A 25,475-nucleotide genomic window follows, 5' to 3' on the forward strand; every position below is an offset into this window, starting at 1 on the left:
CACAGCACATCTATGATGTAGGATATCATTATTCAGGGGGTGGGGCACAGGGAAGGAAGAGACTGACCCAGATCACCCAGCTAGTGAGTGATAGAGCTGGGGAGCACTTGGAATTCCTCACACCTAACCCCTACTCCGGTCTGGAATGGAACCTTGGCCCTGTACCTGTCTCACCGTTCTAAAGCCACTTGTGTTCTAGTGCAGAGACTAGGCACAGCAGGGCTGGTAAGGGCCAGATTACTTCTCAACAGTGTGGTTCTCCGAAGTTTATACCAGATTGCTAATATTTTTTTCAATACTGGCTTTTTCTTTGTGGTTTAATTATTTGCTCACTCAGGTTCATTTGCTTTGGAGCTTTTTGAATGTCAGAGCTTCAGATCTCAAATGCGAGCCAAGCTTTGGCCTTTGCAACAGCCCAAGGTTAATGCAGACTGCAAACAAGGGGCCTCCAAAACCCACTGTGGCTGTGGGTCTGCTCCCTGCACCTGCTTCCTGCTCCAGCTCATTTCCTGGGTCTTGTGTGAATGGGGCCTTGATGCCCTGAGGGGCTCTGGTGTGTGTGTGTGTATGTACGTTATGTATGTGTATACACACACACACACACACACACACACACACACACACACCTCTCCCAATGCTTGTCTCACTGATAAGTGAATACACACACATCCAGTCTACTGCAGGTGGCAGTGGGGATCTGAGGGAATAATCCCTCAATAGAGAGAGGTGGAAAGGGCCCATGCTGGGCATCAGGAGACCTGTGTTCTAGGCCTAGCTTGGCCACAACCACTCCAACTCAGCCAGGACACAACCCTCTGAGCCTTGATTCTGTCATTTTTAATTTTAGAGGATTAAACTAGATTAGTATTTCCCAAACCATCTTCTGCAGAATGTCAGTGTTCCTTGATATATTAATGGGTGGGTTTGGAAAAATAAGACTTGTTCAGTCAGGTAAATTGGGGAAAGTGACTTTTCTTCTATTGGTGTGTTCAAAGCTATGAGATGTTATGTAGTAGACAATCAAATTTTTTTTTTTATTCTGGTATTTAACAAACTTACTTGATAATCAAACTCTGTTTTCACAGAACACCTATGAACACTCCTTGGGGTGCTGGACAATGCTGAGAATGAGTTTTAGGATATCAAGCCCAGAATCCTCCAGATTCAAACTTTAGTAACTTAATAAACAGCTAATAGATTTGCTAAATGACTGCACCGCTAACATGAGAAAAACAGTAAAAGATATTTAAAAGCGAACTTATTTTCATGTAAGGCAACCAGTTGACAAGATAGTAGAATCGAAGTGTAAAATCCATCTCTGTGTTAAATGGTAAATGAATGGTCCCCACAGGTGAGGTGTTGACAGTGTCCTACATCCAGCAGAACTAAAGATGCAGACAGTGTTTACCATAGTCCCAGGTTCTTAATGATGAATTTCTTTTTTAGTGCAGAAGTGCTCTTAAGGTCAGAGAAATTCAAACATTTGAATAGAAGAGAGCTTATCTCCTTGGATATGAAGACTTCCAATCCTATCTTTGTATCCCTTACTGATCTTCATATACCATGTGGCATTGATAACAGGGTTACACACACAGAATTTAATAAACAGGGATTGGTCAAATCACATTTCATAAAGTATCTTTGTGAGGGATGCTTGTTCACAAAGGCCAAAAACATAGTAATCCAATTTTTAAAGAGAGTTACTTGCAGATTAATTTAGTATTTCTACTTAGGCATCTTTGTTTTATTGCTTTCTTTTTTCCTCTATGTAGTATATTTTATATTTGAATGGAAAATAAAATTTATAAAAGGTGTTATTTAGGTGAAACTGTTCTGCTTTTGACCCATCTTGCTCTTAATTGTGACAGTTTGGGATGCTCTTATTTTATTTTAAAAAGATCAGGTACTACCCTTCTCCTCTTCAATGTATTTGTTGTTTGGTTGGTGTTTGTTTTACCAGCCTTTGGTAGATCCAATCATCTCACCTGGGTGGGGCGCAGAAGGCCACAACAGTCATGTCTCCCAGATCTGAATCAGCAGAGAACCTCTCTGGGCCTTAGTTTAAAACCTCCAGGCCTTTTATACAGTGAAAGCACCCTGGTATGAGAGGTGAACAATCCTAGACACCTCCTTCTTTCTCCCTCTCTCTCCACAGTTCTGAGGCCTATAGCTCTTGACCACAGATAGTTTGAAAAGCCCTGCTCTAAGGCACAACTCTGAGTATCAATCACCCCATCCTCCACCCCGTGCCAGCTTAAAACCTTTGAGTGGAATCCCAAAGTGCAGGGTCAACAGTCAAGCTCCTCCACCTGGTGCAGCAGCCCCTCCTCTTTGTCTGCCTCTCCAGATCACCCTTGGGCACCTCTCAACCGAGGCGCAGCCACTCCCAGAATCCTCTTGCCCCCAATGGGACAGAAGGCAACACGGCTCCAGCCTTTACTCTCACTGCTGCCAATGCTTGGATCTGCTCTTTCTCTCTATCCAGCCACTAGGCCCTCATAGCTGCATCCAAATGCCACCTTTTCTGGCCCTCCAGGTAGCAGTGACTACTCTCATCTCATTTGCCCCCATGCGCCCCAGGCACACACCACTGCAGCACTGAAGGCATCCAATGTCCTTCTCTGTCTCTAAGTATATCTCTCTCTCAGAATGGCAACCTGTGGAGAGCAGTGACTGGGTCGTATGGGCCTTTGTGTATTTGAGTTCCGGACACCAAGTAGGTAGATGTTTAATACACATTTGTTTAAAACAATCAAATGCATTTGAAATTATACCAACAATGATATATTCTACTATTGAACACCAACTGGAATCACTGTATACAAAACGTGAACTAAAGGTTGGCATACCAGGGTACACAGTATGTGTTTAATAACAGTAATTATAACCATTAATATTTATTGCATATTTCCTATGAGTCAGGCCTTATGCTACAATTTTGTAAGCAAACATACCCTACGAGGTGGAAACTATTGTTATCTCTATTTTAAACTTGAGAAATCCGAGGCAGAGATTGCTTAAGTCACTTGCCCAAGATCTCTTGGGTTGATCTCTTTGGTCAGCCTCTTTCCTTTCCCAGTTCCTTCCAGTGATAAATCAGAGGCTGCCCATCACTTTTAGGCTTGAGTTGGTAAGCAAATCCATGGGGGCTGCTCGCTGAGGAAGTAATATGAGTCCTCAGCTTATGAGGCTATAATGTACTTTGTAAAATGGAAGTCACTATCCCCAAGTGTGCAAAATAACCAGATCCGGAGATAGGATTCCTTGACTCAAAGGCAGCAGCAGCTTCAGAGCATTTGCTTGCCTATTTGACCGTGAGTGAACATTATCTGGGATTTCTCCAGGTGCAGCTACACCTGAGGTCACAGCTGATCAGCTGTTATAGCAATGTCGAAAGGGAGCACTATATAGGCAGAGTCAGGAGGTCAAGTGTAAACAGAAGGTGAGGAAGTGCAAGGTCTGGTGGAGTGACCTTCAGCGTAACTTCATCTTCCAATCAGGAGGGTGTTTCCAGGGGTCCCGTAAAATTTCCTCTGGGCGTAGGGCTTCTAAATCCCAGCTTCACAAGGCAGGTAGTTGGTGTAGGAGGGGAAAATGAGATTTTACAAAGAAAGCCAAACCCAGGCCCCAGCCAGCTAAAATGTGTCTGCTTTTCTTGGGACCACCCCTCTAGTGCACAGCCAGCAGAAACAACGTGCAAGGACCCAACCTAAAGTCCGTATTTTATTTGAATAAAACAGTCTCTAAATGCTGACATTTATAACTTCACAGGAAAGGTTTGGGAGGAGGGAGAAAGCGTAAAAGAACATTCTGTGTAGCACCATGATGCTGCCAACAGTTTGTGGGTTGGACGGGGCACTGCGTTTCTCAAGATTAGACAAAACTGAGGGTTTCTTCTTCTTCTTCTTTAATAGCGAGGAAATATAAAACCTCCCCTCATGTCAGAGTCTCAACTCTTCACACTTTTTGTATAATTTTGCCCATTCAGGGGTAATATTTAACTGAGGGGAAATCAGAAAAGCTGTAGCTTTTTTTTTGTTTTTTCTAGAAACCAAAAGAATGTAAAGATATTGAGTTTAGCTTTCTAATTCAATTTCTGAATTTTCTATTTTTTAATGAGAGAAAGAATGTTAGTGGATATAAGGAGAAAGCATATGTTTTGGTGATTACTAGAATTTCAGTGGTTGGTATTTTATGAACATGCCACTGAGCTGTACTACGAGGACCAGCAAGTGTTCAGAGTGACCCCCCACTCCTGACCCCCACCAAAGAGAAATGTCAGCAAGAAATCCAAGCAAGGGAGTTATTTTCCTTTCCGCATGGAATTGAACACAGATTCTGAACTGTGAAAAGAAATTAAGAGTGAGAAATATTTTGATTTAATACATGTTCCGAGCCACCTCCTCCTAGCATGAGAGCTACACCTGAATTACAGACTGAGGTTTGGTGGTTGGTTAGCTGTCGGGTCACGCTCAGAGCAAGTCATTATAACTCAATGGCTCAGACAGGGATTAGAGGAAAAGCCACTGCTACCTACTTATGAGAAAAGGGTTTGTTAATCCATTCAGACATGTCACAGAATTGCAAGATGGCCCAGAACTGCTTAAATGATCAAGGTAAGTAATATCACGGCCATACTAATCTGTGGAAGACAGTGGTTACCGTGCCATTTCTTTGATCCCAGTGGTCCCCTCTTGCTGGTAGAACCCGATTGAAATCTACCACTCAACAGGAAGCTCTCTGACAAGGCCACCCCCCTAATCCTCCACACAGATAGCCAATTAAGCAGACCATGCCCCCACTACTCATATTTTTTTCTCCCAAAACGTATCATACTTTGTTGTTAATTAATTATTTTATTTGCTCTTTTTCTCTTCTGCATCAGTTAGTAGACTGTAAACTCCATAAATACAGAAGCCTTATCTTTCTTGATCATTTTTATATTCCCAAGACTTTAAAAAAATATATATGTAATGCATGAATAAATGCCACAGCTTTTCGAAGAACACTGTATATATATTCATATTAACCCCAAGCTGTTCCTCTCTATTCCCCATTTATGTAAATCCAGCCTATTCTTCAAGGCCCAGGTATGGTACCACCTCCTCCATGAAGTGTCCCATGTGCGACTCCAGTCTACAAATAAACTGTCCCTCTTCCGAGTTCTTTATCATCCAGCTTAGCAATTTGTGGTTTGATAATTGACTTTTATTTTTTTTACTGCATTTTCAAAATTATCCACGAGATAGACCTTCATCTACCAGATCACAAGGAGAAATCGACAAAGAACACAGGTAATCAGTCATGAGGCAAATGTTAGTATTGTCCCTTCTGAACGCTGTTCTGAAAGGAAGACAGAGCACGTGTAAAAGTCAGAAGGTATGGAAGCACAAGGTACCTGTGTTCAGGGAACAGCAGGAAGTCCCAGGCACTGGAGCATGGGGGAGGGGAGTGTCCAGGAGTCAGAGAGATGCAGTAGAAGGGAAAGCAGAGAGATTGGACCCTCTGCTGCCAGAGGGGCCACATGGAAAACAGAAGAATGAATGCTGGTAGCTTCTAGGAGCAAAGACCAGCCCCTGGCTAACAGCCAGCAGGTACTTCGATGCTAAAAGCACAAGGGGGCTTCCTTGGTGGCGCAGTGGTTGAGAGTCCGCCTGCCAATGCAGGGGGACGCGGGTTCGTGCCCCGGTCCGGGAGGATCCCACATGCCGCGGAGCGGCTGGGCCCGTGAGCCATGGACGCTGGGCCTGCGCGTCCGGAGCCTGTGTTCCGCAACGGGAGAGGCCACAACAGTGAGAGGCCCGCGTACCACAAAAAAAACCCAAAAAACAAAACAAAAAATAAAAGCACAAGGAACTAAATGAGAGCTCAACCTGAATGAGACTGGAGGCCCATCCTTGTCCAGAACCTCCAGCCCTGCACGCACCTTGATTTCAACCTCATGAGATCTTAAGCAGCTAAGGCTTCTGGACCTCTGACCTACAGAAACTGTGGGCTAATAAACTTGTGTTGTTTCAAGCTGCTAAATCTATGATAAATTTTTACAGCAACAATAGAAAATGAATACAAATTTCACTATTTCTCTTATCACTACATTTTTATGGCTGGGGTTAGTAGATAAATTGGTCTTCAAAACAGGTGCCACTGTTTCCTGTGCTTGAATATATTATCCAAAGTGGAAGTGAAAGGAAATGAACATTATTAATGACCATGTGGTAAGCTGTGTGCTGGATGCTCTCATGTATATTCTACTTTTCTTTGGCCCTCATAAAACTCTGCCAGGTAGGTATTAATAGCCTCATTTTTCAGATGAGGAAAAAGAGGATCAAAGAGGCTCAGTTGCCCAAGGTCACACTACTAGTAAGTGGGGATTTAGCACCCCAATCTGCATCCAAGAGGCTTTAACTCCCTAGCATTTTAACGATCTAGTATGCTGCCTTAGGAGTTGCTGAATTGATTCTTAAGCTAGTGAACTGTGTCCTGTACAGCTCAGATTTTATCTGAGTGAGTCATGACATTCTTACCTAAAATAAAGATAAACAATATGAGGCCATATAGAAATAAGCGCTGAAATGAACGTGAAGATATTAGTTATATCAGAGAAGCAGGATATGCCAGAATGGTTAAGGAAATAAGTAGGTAAGATTTAGAAGCCAGATTGAAGAGATGTTCTATGTGAAGGAGGCAATGTGGTGACTGGTGATTCAGCTTAAGGCTACTTATGGTATTTTCTGTAGGGTAAGGTGGATTTTGCAGAACTCACAGCAAGTCAATAAGCTGAAAATGATCAGGAAACAAGGTGAGACTGTGCGGGTAGATAATAGAGGGTCTTTTAAGCCAGATAAAGAATCTTGGACTTGATGCAAGAGGAATGGATACTTCTACATCTGGCATCAATTACACATTTCACTATGGCTACCTTCATGGATGTTCCCTGAAAAGCTATTTCATTCTTCTTTTTCCGTTTCAATAATTAATATATTTATTTAGTTAGAGCTCTAAGGGGTGGGGTGTAAGGAATGGAAACAAAGGAGCTTTGCTCTGGGTTGATTATTGCCAAAAGGATCCCTGAAATGCAAAATGAAGTAGAGAAGCATTGCTGTGGACCAAGAAGGTGCAACCCTGGCCTGGTGGAAGTCCAGCCCACATGAACGAAGTATTTCTGGGGTTTGAGGGGCTTCCATAGGCAGGCAGAGCTGACATCCTGCACTGGGGAAATCACTTGAGGGAGCCATTACCCAGTGTCCTCACCAGTGGCAGAAGAAGACACCCAGAAATAAGCTTTTCCTCTCTAAGACCACTGAGACAGAGTTTCAACTATTATAATTAATATCAATTGGACCTAGAAAAATAATGGAGAAAACGTAACTACGAAAAGTTATTTCAGCTATTTTATTTAATAAAATAAAATTTTATTTGTACTGTCCATGAAGACTTAAGAAATCTGGAAGATTTTCTCCTCTCCTTTGCCTGATAACCTATGCAAATACCCATTTCAGAGCATACGTTGATGTAGGCTTCCTGGGTGAGGAGGAATGGAAGAAAAAACAAACAGGGGAGCTGCCTTTTGAAATGGGAACTACTGTCTTTCCAGCTTCACCTTAGATATATCCATAGGTATATGAGGAAGGAAAATAAGCAAGTACAGGTAGTTCTTTGTGTCACAAACCGGTAATCAATAGCTGGCTCCGTCTCTTTAAGTGATCTCATCTCAGTATGAGTGACAGCAACACTGACCAATGAGAGTAGCTATAACTTGACGTGTGTGTGTGTGTGTGTGTGTGTGTGTGTGTGTGTGTGTGTGTGTGTGTGTGTGTGTGAAGTGGAGGTGGTATCTGTAACAGACACTGGCTGGTTGCATTTTCCACTTCAGGGTGGAGTCGTGGATCTCAAGCTTTGGAAAATTTATTGCATTCCCCCTCGTCAGATTCTGATTTGAGAGAAACACTGAACACCCGGCAACTCTTGGGAAAAAGTTCTGGCAACCATCTTCAGCTGTGACTAATTTGTCCCCTGCCCGGTTGCTGTCCTGGAACTTGAACTCTTATGGAGATCTTAAATAGGACAGTCTGGAAATCTGGACGGTTTTCATGCCCAATTGCTGCTGCATTTATTTTAAAAATATACTCCCCCATTTGGGCAATGACACAGAATGCAGAATGAAAGCTTATGGTACTATGGTGGTCAGTTCTGGGAAGGGACTTGAGAGAAAACTGAAACGACCAGGCAGCTGAAGTGGCGATGAGAAGAGAGGAGAAAGAGGGGTGATGGGGGAGGGGAGCATGGGCTGGGTTTCCTGGGCTGCTGGGGAGGCAGGTTGCAAGGTGAGCAGTTACCAACACCAGCTGGGGACCCGTGTTATTTACCTTATCATAATAGCTATTTAGTGAGATTGTAGGTGATTTCATGTTTCTTATACATGTTTTTCTAAATTTTCCAAATTTTATTCACTAACAGGTTTTGTTTTAGATGATAAAATAAACAGTAAGTGTTTTCCCAAATACTCATTTGGCTCTATGCAATGGGTGGAGAAGCCATTTTTATTGCTGTTGTTGGGGTCTCAAAGAGAAAAATAATATCTAATGCTAAAGCAGTTCATTACTAAACTAGGAGAAATTTGGACAGACTTTTAGGACTATGTCACTTCTACTGAAAGATGACAAGATGTCCCTTACATATTTGTAGTTGTAATACTGCCCAGTACTATGTCTTATACATTTCAGATACTTTTTAAATTGTATGAATAGAATAAATAAAGTAAAACTATAACCAACAGCACAAAGAAGTATATCTTGTAAGAGAAACCTCTTTGGTCCACTGGTCTTTCATGGAATATAAGACATGATAAACTGCTTCAGAACCATAGTTTTTTTTACCCAATCCCAATTCCTGGTGGATGGTCAAAAGGGGACCAAGTCTCCTAACACTTTACCAAACTTTTTAGATGTAGCTCTAAACCCATGGTTTCCTTAGTGATTTGCTCTGGTCTGTTTTTATTTTTATCCTATGTCACTCCCAAGATGCAAATTTTGTATGTTTGCTACTAGGTGTGTAAAATCCCTCAAACTTTTCTTTAAAAAATAACAAAGTTTTAAATATTAGGCTTAGTGTTTTGTGACTTAGTGAATAAGACCATTCTTGCTCTCCCTTTGCATCTCCTTTGTGATTTTTCAGAATGGACACACTCCACCAGGGTCTCTGTTCACCAGATGAGGTGAAGGCTCTGCACAGAGAATTGGCCTCACAGCCTGGGCTTGGCCAGCCCTGGCTCCAAAGAGCTCCCTTTATATAAAAAAAGCTAACTGTAGTGGAGATCAAATTGCTTATTAGCTAGCTCCTTATTCTGGGCTCGAATATTTAACCCACTGGCAAGGGTTCTTGAGGGATAACTCAGAAGCTGAGATATACTACTGACCTTGTCAAAGACTTTGGAAAAACAGTGGGGAAAAAAGGAGGTGATGGGAAAAGTCAGAAAAACTGGAACCTAGCACTTTCTCTGCACAAAACTGGTTCAGTGACATTGGACAAACACTTTAACCCTCTGGGTTTTGATTTCCTTGCCTGTCAAGTGGGAGAAGAACACCTATCTGCAAATCTCAGTGGAGTCTGAAGATCAAATAAAAGTCAGGAAATGTGCTTTGAAAAGCAGAATGCCCTGTTCAGAGGTAAGGGGTAACTGGGATGTAGCCTCAGGGGAAGCTTTTTCTCTCTCTGTGTCTTCAGATCCTCCATCAACATGGGAGCCAACCCGGCACACTCATGCCCACCTTCTCAAGCTCCCCAAGCCCTTCAGAGAAGAATGGGAAACTCCAAGCAGAGGCAGCTCTTGGGACTTGCTCGCTCTACTCTGTTGATCCTCCCTCTTAATGCCTCCTTTTAATCCAACTTGTTCTAAATCCTTATGTAATAGGGCAAACACTCATATCAACTTGCTTTTATAGTATGCAACTTACTACTCTGAAATTTATTTTATGGGTCCTTTTTCCTGTAGAATGGGTGTTTATTTCTAGTCATTAATGGTTAGTCTTTCATTATTTTAATTACTTTCCATATGTGTATATATCTACCTCTTGTCTCCTGATAGCTTTACAAAGTCTTTGAGGGAGGCATGTTTCCTGGTACTTCATCATTTCACCCAGCACCTAGCACCAGGCTCACCACCCTTCATGCCCAGCACCCTTTAACACCAGTGTGTCCTCGATCCCTCCGGGATGCAGTTCCACATTCTCTGCATGGCAACTATACCCTCTTAAAAGTCCATCCTCACTCAACTGCTAACTTCAGTCTAGCTAGGTGCCTTCCCGTAACCCCCACATACACCCACCTCCAGGTCTTAGCTCATCTGGTGCCTCACTCAATCACTATGCATCCACTCTCAAAGGTTCAAGTCCAGGATTCGTTTTTCACTGAACACTGTCATCCTTTCTGATCCTGGATCACTATGGCTCCCATTGTTGGCCACTGAGTTCACACAGATTAAACTTGGTCTGCATTTATTCTCTGGTTGTTTTATGTATGCTAACTTAAGTCTCTTTGCAGTATAGTATAAGGAAATTAAGGTCAGGGGCCCTTCCTTGCTTTTCGTTTATTCTGGTCTATTTGTTATATCTTGGCACTATGTTACATGTTAAGTAACTAAAGAGCTCCCAATCATTTTGAAGAATGTAAGCTCTTTATGAAACAGCATATATATTTTATTCCACAAAGTAGTAAAGTCCTCTGAAAGATCAACTATTAAGCTTTAGTCTATAATACTTTGCACACAGTAAACATTCAATAAAAGATCCATTTACCAGAACTTGTGATAACCTGAGCAGTTCCTCCACACACTCACAGCAGCACAGCTAATAAATACCCATGGCACCACAAAGAGGAGTTTTCAGAAGTTATCAAACAGCCATTACCATGACCAAAAATTAAGCACCTGTGCATCTGTGGGACGGGAAAGGTGGAGCCTGCCTGGAATCACTGACTTCTTTTTAAATACTCACCTTTTCTATATGTGGCCTTCGCAGGGAGGCAGAATGACTTAGGATAAAGGAGTCTGGCGTTGTTTTTATGCTCCGCGAATTGGGAGACCTTAGACTGAAGGCCTGTTAAGAATGAGTGTGTCACTTCCCGTCAAGGACTGACTACAGAACAAAGCCTTCTAAGAAGCTGGAGCACTGCTAGAACCACAACCAAGTTTTGCTTGCTGCACCTGTAGCCCCGTTTTCTCATCACCCACTTATTCATCCCCTCTTTGCCATCTGAATTTGGCACATAGCCCACCACCTCTTAACCATATAAGGCACTAAATACGTAACTGTTAACTTGTCTGTTGTCTCCAGAGCCACCAGTATGTTCATACATATTCTCATCTAACCTCATCTTCTATGAACTCTGCAGCTTGGGCCCTAGTGGCTACCCCATTCTTCTGAAATCCATTCTTCCTTGAGCCCTTGGTTCTTCTCCAACACTTCTGTCATTTCTTCTCTGTATCTGCCTGACCCCCTATTATTCTGCCTCTCTCTTTAAGGTGAGCCACAGGGGTCCCCCCGTCCACCCTCTTTCCTTCATGCTCCACAATTGTCCCCTTTGGTAAACCTCTAGCTCTAGCTCTGTACAGTGCTGCCAACTGCTGCCTCAACAACTCATCTCCTCACACACCAACCAGATTCTCTCTTGGATTTCTATAATTCTGTTCATGTGCCACCACTCTTCCAGTTGCCTGAGGCCAACGTATTGGAACCATCTTTGACTTTAGCTAAAGAGGGAAAGAGATGAGTCAGGAATTACTCTATTATTTTTTTGCTTGAGCACCTGAGTAGGTAATGATGCTTTTATGATGCTTATAAATCTGGGGGTGGTCTGCGGGAGGAAGGGCAGGGTAGTGGGTACAATTCAAATAAGAAAGGGATAATTACAATATCATATGAAAAATTCAAAGATGGGATAAGTTTGCCCAACCCAGGCTAGAGGGAGGGAGCAGTCAGGGGAAAAAGACAAATTATAATTTGGTCATTTCGTGACTTTCCTCTGAATAATGAAATGGCTGCCCACTGTCTACTTAATTAAGCACAAGCCCCAGAGTGTGGGGATAAACCTTTAAACTCCAGCACAACATTCTTTTCCAAGCTTATCTACCATGATTCCCCAACTACAGATCCTAACCTCAATAAAAGTAGACAAAACACCATTTCCCAAATGTTTCTTGGGTATTTCCACCTAAATACATTTGTTTACATAGCTTCCTTCCTACTCTGTGCTTGCCTCCACTCCCTCCCAACACCATCTCACCATCTCCATTCTCCGAAAGACTCTTCCATCCTTTAAGACCCATCTTGAATGGTAACTACCAAACAGAAGCATTTCCTGGTCCCACCTCTCCACCCCCACTGAAAACGTGGCGGTGGCTCACCCTCACTTGGACAGCCAAGCACGTCCTTCTCTATTGACAGCCCAGTCTCTTCTCTATGACTTTCTGATTGCCGTTACAGTCTGCCTTATGAGTTGCATCCGTTTTCCTCCCCTAAATTATACAGGAGAGCCTTCTGGATTGTAACCTCTTTGACAGCAAAAGCATTGAGTTACTTAAGGACTCCCCCAGGACTTCACCAAGCCATGCATATACTAGACACTAAATAAATAATTTTAAAAGTTTTTCTCTTGTTTTTGTCAATTCCCCTTGAATTCAGTGTGAAGTGCTATACTGGCACAAGCACAGTTCACAATCCTAACAAGTATTCAGTCCTGCTGATTGTTTGTTTATAGAGTGAAGAGATGGTTTTCTGGAGGGTCCTTTCAAAGGCACCATCCTTATCTCTGCCGAGTGACAGGCTAGCCTTTGGAAGCCATGCTTTACTGATTTCTCTGGCCAAGAAAGGTTCCATGTTGTATCAAAGCCAAGTCTGTCAAAATTGTGACTTCTCTGCACCCACACCTGAATCTTCATAATTCTCCAAAGCCACAGAAGTATATATAAAAACTTACAACATGACGGGGGAATGTTTGCCAACTGTGGGAAGATAAATGACCTGGAGACTTCATGCTCCAAAGGCAGAGTGCTGGATTTCTGGTTCAGCGTAGCAAAAGAGATGCTGTTTATTTGTTTGTTTGTTTTTTTCATTGCCAGAAAGTTATGGGTCACAACATTTAATTTGATTAATTCCAAAAGGAAACCTTAGGAGGAACTGTGGGAGGCTTGATAAAATAAGTATGTGCAATTGTTAAGACAGGAAAGGAAAAAAAAAATGACTTCCATTAGAGCCCACAAAGATCAATTCCAGTCCCAAACATGGGTCCCCAGAGATAGCCTGGAAGCCAAATTATTGTCAAAGAGAGGCTTACCTTTTACAACAGCTCACAGCAAAAGAAAACATATAGCTTAACATCTCTCCCACAATTCACCTTTCTGTTTTTCTTTTTCTTTTATTCTCTCTCTCTCTCTCTCTCTCTCTCTTCCTTTCCCTTTTCCCCTGCCTTATGTTACTATTCCCAGTCTGAGCTCTTCTACCAATTAGATATGTATCATTGGATGAGTCACTTGAACTTCCTAAGCTCCAGTATGCTCAAACACCTAAGCAAAATGATGTGTTTATATTACATTATTAAGATTCTTTTACTTCTGAGCGTGAATATAAATGCAAGTTTGCTCTATCTGCTCCTATACAATTGGTCATATTAGTGCTCTAACTTATTTGTTTCTAAGGTGATGAACTGTGGTTTTAGCCCGCACAAAGAACAAGCTAATTTATTGGTGGATCCTATGAGGTTCCACCTTTTGGAAAGGTGAGATCAAATGGCTAAGTGAAGTCACTTGAGCCAAAGATAAATGGGGTGTCACACAGATTAAGACACGGACCAGAGGAATCTGTTTTGAAACTTCACTGAATAGCTAATTAATTGGCCAACTTGGCCATAACTTCAGCACTTTCTCTTTAACTGCACAATCTAGGGAGGGGTGTGTGTGTGTGTATTCAAATTCTATTGTATAAATTTGAGAATCCTAGACTATCATGTCTGGTCAGAACATTTATTGTCCTCGTATCACTTGGGAAAACTGAAAGTCAAAAATATAAAGAGGTCTTTCAGCTGGTTAGCATAGGAGACAAGACTGGGTCAGGTACTCATAATCCTGCTAAACCACACAGCAACCATTCACTAATTAATCTTTCACTTCCTCCTACAGGATGACCCAGAATTCAACTTGGATTAAGGTTAAACAGACCACACTTCATCAACTTTCCATTTTTTACTCTTCCTTCTTTCCTGGTTTTAACCTTCTCCTCCCATGAGTCCTCTTCTTCCTTCTATTCCAGTTTTAGAAAACTTTCCTCACACATGTTTCTTTTGTATGGTTTTCATGACATTTTGTCCATGTGGTTAATTCCCTCATCTGGATGACTGCTTTGAGGAGACTTTTGTATTATTTTTGGCTTGGGCATCCATTTCCTGCCTGTGAGTGACAACAGAGACTGCCTCCCAAAATGCCCACAGTGCCGATAAGAGGAGCTGGCATAGGGTAAGATAGAGCCACAAGGAGAGGTGGAGTCAGCCAGTCTCAGAGGAATCCAGCTACATACATGGCAGGACTCTGATATGTGAGAGGTGAGCTAAGAATGAATTCTCAGCATCCATTCATCATGAGGAAAGTACCTGACACTGGGGACTCAGGATGGCAACCTTGACTAAGAATGGCATTGGAATAAGAGGTAACAGGTATAGACTTACACTTCTCACTGTTTCCCCAACATCTGATGGGAGCCTGGACGGCAGTGGTCAAAATGCCTGGAGTTCCTGGCATAATTTTAGGTCAAAGTATGCAAAGATTGTTTCCAAGAGGTTGGAACAGGAAGAAAGAACATCATTCACACTAGAGACCTCTTCCACCGCCTCATGAGAACTTGGCTCTGAGAGCATACAGCATCATTCTATGTATCGGCACCCTTGGACAGGTTTCCTCTCTCGGAATCTGCTGCATGCCAGGGTGCGTGAGATGGTGGTGCCTGGTGGGAGAGCAGCACAAATGAGGGCCAATAAGGCTTCTCCCAACTCTGAGAGTCTGTGGATTACACCTTCCCACTATTTATCCATTATTTGGCCCCAAGCAAGCATTTTTATAAATGAAGATTTACCAGATGGTGTGCATTTAGAAAATAGGTCAAAAGAGTCACTGCCTTTTGAAACCAAAGAAGCAGTAGGACAGAAGGAGTAAAATACAGGAAAAAGGCAAGGAGTCTGTGTAATTTCTTAGATCTAGGTATGTTGAAAGGGGGCTAACAAGACAATGCATCCATCTGCTGGGGCAGGGGGATGGAGGATGAATGACTTTCCAAGCAGGAAAGAGGAAATGGGGTGTGCAACTGCTGCTATTGCTAAATGGGGTCTCTAATTCCTCTCTCCATAATGGTAATGACTTCCATTTATATGGTGCCTTTCATCAGTTCTGATCTGAGGGAGCACTCAAAGTCCTCTTTTCACTCCACCCCTAAATCTGGTCCTCAACAGGGTAAAGAATGATATCTGTATTTATGCCATATCTATTTTGGAGAAGACTAGCTCATGTGAAATTGGACATTAAGATGCTATGGAAATGAACCCAGAATGGAGAAGGAAGAGGTCGAGGAAGAGAAGGTGTGGAAGGGAAGATGCTTATTTCTAATCATGACCTTCAGTACCATCCAGCTGAACAGACACCTCGACTCAGATACTCTGAAAGATCTTAGTGCCTCCAGTAACCTCAGCCTCATCCTATCTGTCTCCCAGCTTTTAATGGGTCTTGGCACTCTTTGGAGTGTATAATATTAAGGTGAATGCATTGGGTTCCAAGTGCTACTAAGGACATTTTTTTCCTGATGCTTTAGGGATTCAGGAATAGAGGGGATATTCAGGATATAGGCAAGGCGAGGCCAAGGTTTGGAAGGAAAGGGAATGATAAGGAATCTGGTCTGTTCCAATAAGATATTCAACAAGATGTGTAGGCATAACTCATATAGACACAGAAGCCACTAACAATTAAGATTCATAAAAATGTTCAGAAAAAAAAAGAAAAACCTCACACAACACAAAAATAAGCACAAAGCAGTGGCATAAATAACTCAGGGAACTGGATTTCAGTAAGGACAGAAGTGGAAACCCTGTCAATGTATATATCAATATTCCCAGGCTGATATTTAGAAAAGTTTAGGCCATAAGAAATCCTCCTTCATTGGTTGGGAACTGAATAAAGGAATGTCTTTTTGTCTTAATTACTCTCTTCTGCACTTATCACATAATCACTGTGCAGATGCCCTAGGGGAAAGCATGTAATCAAGAGGATAGATGGGATTCTGAGAGGAAGGGTGGTGGTGGGATATAGGGACACTGGGCTGGGGACCAGGACCTGTGTTCTAGACTTGGCCTTAACTAGTTGGGTGACATGCAGCTGAGTTGCAATGCAGTGGGCAAAGCCCTGGGCTTAGAATAAAAAGTGACAGCTTTCTGAACTTGGACAGGTCACTTGATCTCTGAGCCTCAGTGTGGTAATCCGTAAAATGGGAATGAAAATATTTCTCTTCTAAGATTGCAGGAAGGATGTTATAAGAAATACGTGTGAAATGGCTTTAAGAATTGAAACATGCCATACAAAAGAGGTCTGGCCCAACTCTTTGAGTTACAGATTGGCAGATGTACCCCAGAGAGATAGGATACCATGCCTAAGGTCATAACAGAGTTGGGTGCAGTACTCAATTCCTAGGCTGAATCCAGCTTTCTGTGGATGGCTGCAAAACAAGTAAGCTGGGGAAGGGGAGGGAGAATTTTAAATGAAGTAACGACCACCTTGTGAATGCAAACACAAGGAATTTTGTATGGCTAGAGTGTGGCCGCCCTCAGAGACACAGTGACCGGATGAACCCCAGCTGGCAAAATTCAACCAGAACCCAACTGTAATACGGTCCAGACATGCAGAAGTCCCAGTAAGACTGCTGAGAACCCTAATGGCAACAATGGCTGGTTTTAGCTTCTGAGACCTCGTTTCTCAGGTCTGTTAACTTACGATTCTTGCCTGTAGGTTCTCAGCAATAACATACCACCATTGTTTTCTAGCTAAACAATGCCAAGAAAATAGAAATAAGAATGCCTTCTGTCATGGATAGTTCTGGTTCTATGGATAAATTCCACCACACTGAAAGAGAAAGCAACAGTACTTCTCATGTTACAGTTTAATCTTTTAGCAACTCCTGTCCATGTGGGCTTAATTTAGGCTTTGCACAAAAAACAAACACCTTCAACAAAGTCTGATGGTCAGAAATGGGGAAACCCAGAAGATCACATCCACTTGGGCAGACATGAAGTGTGGGCCATTTATCACCTTAGCAAGTGCAGGAAACATGACTGCTAATTGGTCTCTTCATTATCCAAGGAGATCATCTACCATGACAGCAACTCAGAGCTGGGGGTGATTTGGAGCAATATTTAAGTAGCTTCTAACTCATAATCATATCTTTCTTTCTTTCTTTCTTTCTTTCTCTCTCTCTCTCTCTTTCCTTTCTTTCTTTCTCTCTCTCTCTTTCCTTCCTTTCTTTCTTTCTTTCTCTCTCTCTCTTTCCTTTCTTTCCTTCTCTTTCTTTCTTTCTTTCTTTCTTTCTTTCTCCCTTCCTTCCTTCCTTTCTTAATAGATCTTTATTGGAGTACAATTGCTTCACAGTACTGTGTTAGTTTCTGTTGTACACCAAAGTGAATCAGCCATATACATACACATGTCCCCATATCCCCTCCCTCTTGACCCTCCCTCCCACTCTCCCTATCCCAACCCTCTAGAAAGGAAACCATAAACAAGACAAAAAGACAACCCTCAGAATGGGAGAAAATATTTGCAAATGAAACAACAGACAAAAGATTAATCTCCAAAATATACAAACAGCTCATGGAACTCAATATCAAAAAAACAAACAATCCAGTTAAAAAATTGGCGGAGGACCTAACTAGACATTTCACCAGGGAAGACATACAGATGGCCAAGAGGCACATGAAAAGATGCTCAACATCACTAATTATTAGAGAAATGCAGATCAAAACTACAATGAGGTATCACCTCAAGCCAGTCAGAATGGCCATTATCAAAACATATTTCTTTTCGAAATCTGCTGGCCTAGAAAGTCTCTAAATCCTCATGAACAGACCTCTTCACCTTCACTAATTATGGACTCCGCATGAAGGGAGAAGACAAACAAGGAATACACATCATAAACAGAGGTGAAATAGTGCACCCAAAGCTTATCAGGGGTGATCAGTCCTTTAAACCAGGTTTTGGCCAGAGGGTTTGTACTGTTTGGGGGCAGGGAGAGCACGAGGAATCCTTTTAGCTTCTGCAGCTCCTAAGAAAGGAGTTTCTACCTTTTTCCTAGTAAATAACTACTCTGTTCTACAGGAGTCTTTTATCATCTGTGTGATGTGTGGACGGGGACAAAGGGATATTTACGCAGAAGTGTGAGGCTTCCATGGCAAGGAAGGTTTATGTGGGTGGGCAGGTTAGCAAGGAAATTCTCCCAGCAACTGACAAGGAATGAGCTCTTCCTAGTAGCCACCAGCACTTCAATTTAGAGATTAGTGGGCAAATCCCATCCCCAGTGGATATGCAAAGAGACACAGCGGTAGGTTCCAGCAGAGGCAGGAGGCTCACAGTGCCTTTCAGTCCGGTTCCGCCCACCCTCACCTTTATGCAGGGAAATGACAGGTCAGGGCTTCACTTTAGGGGTCTACCAAGAGCTGCTTATCAAATGCCAAAAAGAGGACAACATGGCTTTGATCTGTGGCTTCCTTATCAGGTAGACTTCAAGATTCACTGGTCATCAGCTTCCAATGGCTCTACTGTAGATGTTTCAACCTAGGATGTGTGACTTCTAGAGCTAGCATGTCAGGTAAACTAGATACTCATTCCCATCCAACTTTGACCTCCTTGGGATCTTGTTGGTATTCCTAGAGAGTTTTAGAGGTTTCACCCAACTAGCAAATTTACCATCAGATCAGATGAAGACTTAGGCATAGCATCTTTAATTAAAAGCATAAAGGTAGTGGGTATGGTTGTAGTCTTGGCAGCTATTGGGGCTGCCTCTGGGCCCACAGTTCTCAGGCAATGGCTCCAAGAGAGGAAAGACAGAAAATAACTGATTAAACAATGCATAAAATGTGCAGCAGACTCAAATTTGCAAGGAGACCTGTTTTCATTTGGTTTCTACCTCTCTGCAAACTAGTGAACCCAATGTGCCAAAGATGGCGGACTGCTGCAGGGCAGTGCCCAGCAACCAAGCAACAAGACAGTCCAAGTTTGAAGAAAACTCGGCCTTACCTGGAGATAAGGAGGAGTCATAGGAACTTCTCTCCTTGCGGTTCATCTTGAAGGCTTGGATGTCCTTTTCCCTGTACGTCCCAAAGCCTTCATAGCTCCTCCTTTTACTCCCACTCACATCACTGTCCCACTTGTCGTTCGGAGGGTTCATCTCACTGAACACATCCAGGCTCTCTGGTCTTGCGCTGCTGCCGTCCCCGCCATTGCCAGAGTACCGTTTTGTGCACGAGTCCACAGGCTCGCTGCTCAAGTCACCTTTGTCCTTGGCCTGCGTCCAATGCTGGGCATCAGAAAGTGACAGCGTAGACAGGGTGTCCACTTCAAAGTTGTTCTTGGACGCTTTGTGGCCGGCTTCACTGTGCTGGTACTTCTGCTTCTCCTTATGCTTGTTTTTCTCACTCACAAGGGAGAGCTCTTTGTCTGCACTGCTCAGCCGCTCGCTCAGGATGTGGCTGGAGAAGCCTGTGGCTTTGCCTGCAAAGAGACCACTCAGGTTGTCGTGGGTCCCCAGGAGCCGGTCTTCCTTGTGCTTATGCTTGTGTTTGTGTTTCCTCTTGTGGAGACGACCACTGGACAGACCGGCACTGCCCACCTTGGGAGGATTCAGGGATGGCTGCCTGTCACCGAGGCCCATGCCCACGGGCCCCTGCAGGTGCACTCCATGCTTTGCTTTATGCTTAGCCGTACCAGACATCTTCACATGGGAGCTTGTGTGAAACTGAGGTGGTGGCACTGTTGGCCTCATGAATGGGGACGCTGCTCCGAGCGTGTGCGACAGGTACAGAGGAGCTGGGTACTGACTGTAATAACCAAGGTTCATCATAGGCATTGATGTGTAAGGCATTCCATAGGGTGCATAGTAACTTCCACTGGGAATAGGGTAGCTGAACCCTTGTAAAAAAGGCACCTTTGTCATGGTGTCATTGGTTTTTGCAGGCCTACCACGCTTCTTCTTTGACTTTAAGTCTGAAGTCCTACGAAGATAGAGCAACGGGTCATACTGGATATATGGCACCGGGTAATAGTGATCAAAATTAATCCGAAAAATGCTGGGATATGGATTCTCATGGTAAAAAGTATAACTCCGGTGAGAGATCCTGAACACTTGGAACTTGGTGATGAGCTCTTCCAGGTCTGCCAGAAACTGGAGATCATCACGGTTTTGCAGGCTTTTCCGTTTCCTCTTGTGCTTTGGCTTCTTGAGGCTTTCGTGGGCCAGAAAGTTGTCCACGATGAGATGCTTCTGCCGGTGGCCATGCCGGTTCTTTGTGCTGGTGTCAGATGGGATGGCCTCCGGGTTGTCCAGGGAGCAGAAATCAAAAGAGTACCTCCGTCGGGATTCGGAACTCTTCTCTGCTTGGTCAGACGTGCTGTTGTTGTCTGTCCCAATGCCACTGTCACTCGGGATCGTCTCCTCACTGTGGGACTCGCTCACAGGGGACAGTGTTATCTCCTTGAGTGACCCGATCTCGCAAAGGTGTGAAGGGGAGTTGGCCATCAGCCTGGGTGGAGACAGCTTCCAGGTCCCACTATGGATTCCCTTTTGGGTTTTGGTTGGAAGAGCACTGATGGGCTGGAGATTTGGCATAGTTTTCAACTCTGAAAAGTTGGTTTCAGTGCTGGCGGGGCTCAGGTTGCCATTGGACCCACCTAACTGTGTCGAAAGTGGGTGCATAGCTGCTGGTGAAGACGCCACAAGTGACTGAAAGTTGGAAGGCACGACGGGAACATCCGGCTGGCTAGAAACTGGCCTCGGGTGCTTGATGGCTGTTTTGGGTTCTTCGGATGGGGGTGGCAGCTCTGCCCTCGGCTTCCTGCCCCTCTTCTTGCCAATGTAGATGGTGCCCCTCTTACTGACATTTATCTGCTTGCCCAATTTGCTCTCGATTGCTGCTGCCCCAGGGCTGGTCTCTGGGGGAGCTTTGGCCTTCAGCGCAATGCTGCTGGAGCAGGACAAGATCTGGTTCAAGATATTTTTCCTTTTGAGTGTTTTCATCTTATTGATAGTTTTGATGGTCTTCTTATCTAACACCCCAAGCTTTCCAACTTTTTTGTGAAATTTCATCTCACTCATGGGTTTGTCCTCTCCTGGCACTAACTGGGCCAACTTGGCTAAACTACGTCGTCTCTTTCTTTTCTTGGTTCCAGGAAATTCCCGGCTGATGGGACTGACTGGACTGGTGGAGGTCCCCTCATGAATCGTCTCAACCGTGAGCAAAGGCTGCTTCTTTGGTCGTCCCCGCTTCTTTTTTACCGGCGTGATCACAGTAAGACTGTCTGTGTTGGTGTACAGAGGGCTGGACGGGGTTATGGGGTAAGCAGACGGTGGTTCCACCATCAGTTTATCGGAGGTGGCCATGACTGCCTCCCGAAGGAGACTGGTGGGTTTTGGTTTGCTGCACGTCCACCTCCGTTTTGCAGCGAATTTGGGGTGCTGGATTTCTGGCAGCTTTCTTGGAGAGTGATCTGTGCACGTTGGAGGTGTCACGACCATGGGTGGCTTCCGCTGCTTAGATACACCTCCAGGGACAACCTTCTCAGCATTTCCACCAGTTTCAAGGCCAGCTGAGGGGGACTCATTCTCTATCATTTTACCCAACTTAGGGACACGGGGATCTTTCTTATTACCTTCGGGGTTGGAAAGTATCCTATTAACTACTTCGCTGCTCATAGTGATTCCAGAAGCCAGGGCTTTCTCTGGCATGATCTTTTCCACCACTGCTTTGATGGACTGTCTCTTTTTCCTCTTATGGCTGCTTGGATCTAGGCAGGGTGCCTTGATAGGGATAGTAATCCGGACATGGCTTGAGTCATTTTCAGGATTACTGACGGAACTCACATTCTGCCTGACTGGTGATGCCTCTTGGGCATTATCTGCAGAGTAGCCTTCCCGTTTCCCTTCTGTATTGTCAAATGCTTTCTGAGCATTCTTGACCCAGTCTAGGTCTGAGTTTGGTATGGTTTGACTTAGCACATCTTTTTTACTGGACTTTTTCTTGCTGCCTATAGTAGTAGGTGGTTCTGGGGGCTCCTTTGCACCTCCTCCATCTTGATCTACTAAGGGCTGGAGCCCACTGCACTCAGCAGAGCTGCTGGGTGGAGCTGGTGAGCTGTGGTTGCTTGGAGATGGGACCACACCTCCCAAGAGCAGATCTTTGCTACTGTTGGACAACTGACTCCATGTGCTCCCTGCACTGCCTTTCTTACCCTGGGCCTTTGCAAAGGAAGCCAGGGGCTCAAGAGCTGGGATCTTGCTGGTGCTTGCAGTTTCTCTGCCAGACTCTGTACTGATGAAGCAATTCTGAGTGGCAGGTCCATTGTCAGAGTTGGTGGACCAGTCCACGTGGCTCTGGCTGCTGCTTTTTTGCTGGTGCTTTGGTTTTAAGGTGTCACCGGTGAAGTCCTGTGGGAGGCCTGGGTCATAATGGAGAGCTGAGTGTTTCTGTGGCCGCTCGTAAGCCTAAGGGTGGGTGGAGTGGAGAAGGAGAGAGAGAGAAACAAAGATCAGCATGGTGAAACTATTTAAAATTTAATGTCAAAAGGCTTAATTATTCAAAAGTTGGAAACAGACACCTTTAGTTCCAGAATGCTTTGTGAAGGTTGTTTTCAATTTCTTTAGTAAAAATACATTGTGTTGATTTTGAATATTAATAAGGATGCTATAATCGCTGTCTTTCTCTCCCTAGATAACAGGAACTTTAACTTATCTTGGTTTAATGCAATCTCAGAATAAGAACTGTTTAGAGTCAGGAGGGGCCCTAAAGGTCCCTCAGTCCAATGCTTCTATTTTCCAAATGAAGACGCTAAAACTTTAGCCATGAAGAGTCCTGCCCAAGGTGGCAGAGTTCAGGAGAGCATCTGAACTTCCAGACTCCCTGCACGCGTTTCCCTAACTCCAGCTGCAGCTTATTTTTGCCCCAGCTTCTTCTCAAACACACATCTTTCCCTTGTTTCTGCCTGCTGCAGTTCATTTCTGTTTGGAGTTTATCCTGGAGTTCAGCATCTCTGCACTCAAACAAGCAACTCATTAGGAACCACTGCAACAAGGAGAAAAAGCACAAGTTGAGGAATTAAGGGGGGGAAGTTTGACGACTGCGTGGGGAAAAGTGGGCCAGTCAAGGGCATAGAGAAGAAACGAAAAGAAGCAAAGAAACATGGAAGAGCCCTCAAATCTCTGCCGACTCTAGGAGTGGTGCGTGTTTGGGAGTGAGCCTGCTAAGACATCCTTAAGCCCACATTAGGCCCTGACTACTCTCTTGAGAAAACGCGTGGATATTCTCAAAAGGAACCTTGGAAAAAGAAAAAGAAAAAAAAAAAAAAAAAAAAAAGGAAACAAGTCTCCTGGACGAATGTGCCAGGAAAAAAAAAAAATTATCATTCAAGATCACTCCATTGGACTTTGTCAGCTGTGTTTTTCCCTACATTGGCTCTATATGAACGTCTTCAGACTTTGCACCTTCCTTAGACTAACTCTTCGGCCAGCAAAGGCAGAACGTGTGCTAGAGACACAACATATCCAACGTTTATAAACTCACAAAGGGAATGGATAGTGAACACACTGTTTTGAGATATTAAGCTATTTTTAATATAGATATGTTCACATTGTTCCAGATAGAGTTTAAGCCAGGCTACCAGTACAAAGAAAGCAGTCTTTGAAGCTTATTATAAGTCCTGTTTTATACACAGAGGATGTATTTCCCTAAGATTTGTTAAAGGGAAAATATTAGTAAATTAAGAAAGCTTTGATAATATCCCAACTAAGGAGTATATGATAATGGCTTAGTGAATTTAGGAAGTTTTAACCTATAATATGTATCTGTCTACCTGTCTATGTATGTATGTATTGTACGTGTCTATCTAGCTGGCTAGCTAGCTAGCTATATATCTATCACCTATCTCTTCTCTGTCTTTTGCCATTGATGCTATAGGATTTATGCTTTATTAGAAAACATTTCTTACTGTCCCTGCTAAGAGTCAAAATGCAGATGGCAGAAAGAATTATGGGTAAAATTCAATATAGTAAAGCAACCAGGGTTTCATTCACACCAGTTCCTGGAATCCCTAGCGTTATTTTCTGCCTCCCCGATTTTGTGAAATCCTGTTTATACTTCCAATATTGAAGCATATTTTTTAAGAATCATGAGAGAGCTTCCCCAAGCTAAGCCTGTTAAGTGCCCAGGAGAAAATTAAGAAAAAAAAGTATTTAATTTTTTCTTCACCTTGCAGTTTAGAGTAGAGACACTGCCATCATCATCTAGAGAACTAATCCTGACACTTGACTTTGGCCGCTAGGTATTACTGCTGTGGACATAGGCTCTATCTCATTTTTGGCAAAAATAGAGAAATCTTATTCATGGCACAAAATAGTAAATCCTACTTATCTTTTATGAGTCAAGGCTTTGTTAATTTGTCATTTATGCTTTGGATTTTAGTTGGCACTATGTGTATACTCACAGGATGACAGGCTAGAAGAGGGCTTGGAAACAAAATTTCCCACTTCTTTGGGCGACAAAATAATTGGTTGCTCACGCTAGAACATTCTAGAGAGTTAGTGGTAGTACTTAATAAAAACCGTAGGACAAAAGGTTTAAGTTATTTTGGACCCGGACAAAACAGCACTCATAGCCACCCTCTCACCTCTACCCTTGTCATCAACCCCTCTCCACTTTTCCAGATCTGTATACTGAAGTCCACAGAGGGGCTTCGTGGTAAAGCTGGAATCTTCACCTCTAATTCCCATCAGTTTTTCCCTATTGCTCCATCTTACTCTTGGCAACTAGCAGAGTCCTTCATTAACTTTTCTTTATGTTCTAATCTCAGCTCAATCCTAGTGAGGCCCCCTACCTTACAGAAATACTCCTATTATAAGTTTTCATGAAACCATGTATCTCATCTTTGTTGTACTTATCACAGTTTTAAATTTACATTTGATTTTTGTACTAATTGAATTAATGCCTGTCTCCCTTTCTAGCCTGTATACACCATCACAGAGATACCAAGTACAGTGCCTGGCAAATAGTAGGCACTCAATAAACATTTATTGAATAAATGAAGGAACATCCGCTTTACTATGGGTATTCCATTTTGTCATTAGTGAGATTAATGACCTGTATATTGCAACATATTGTCTGCAGACACTGTTACCTCCTTCAGCCTAATTTCTTAT

The 25,475-nt window shown here is 43.3% G+C and overlaps 1 protein-coding gene across 2 annotated transcripts in view; it reads right to left on the bottom strand.

The window, feature by feature from the left end:
- SETBP1 (SET binding protein 1) overlaps window positions 1–25,475 on the bottom strand; it is a 352,373-nt gene that overhangs the window by 87,513 nt on the left and 239,385 nt on the right. For both annotated transcript variants that reach the window (XM_065890468.1, XM_065890467.1), the window contains exon 3: window positions 19,310–22,769. In XM_065890468.1, coding sequence (XP_065746540.1) covers window positions 19,310–22,769 — 3,460 coding nt within the window. The remainder of the gene's footprint in view (window positions 1–19,309; window positions 22,770–25,475) is intronic.

The sequence above is a fragment of the Phocoena phocoena genome, chromosome 13 (assembly GCF_963924675.1).
Source record: "Phocoena phocoena chromosome 13, mPhoPho1.1, whole genome shotgun sequence".
Classification (NCBI taxonomy): Eukaryota; Metazoa; Chordata; class Mammalia; order Artiodactyla; family Phocoenidae; genus Phocoena; species Phocoena phocoena.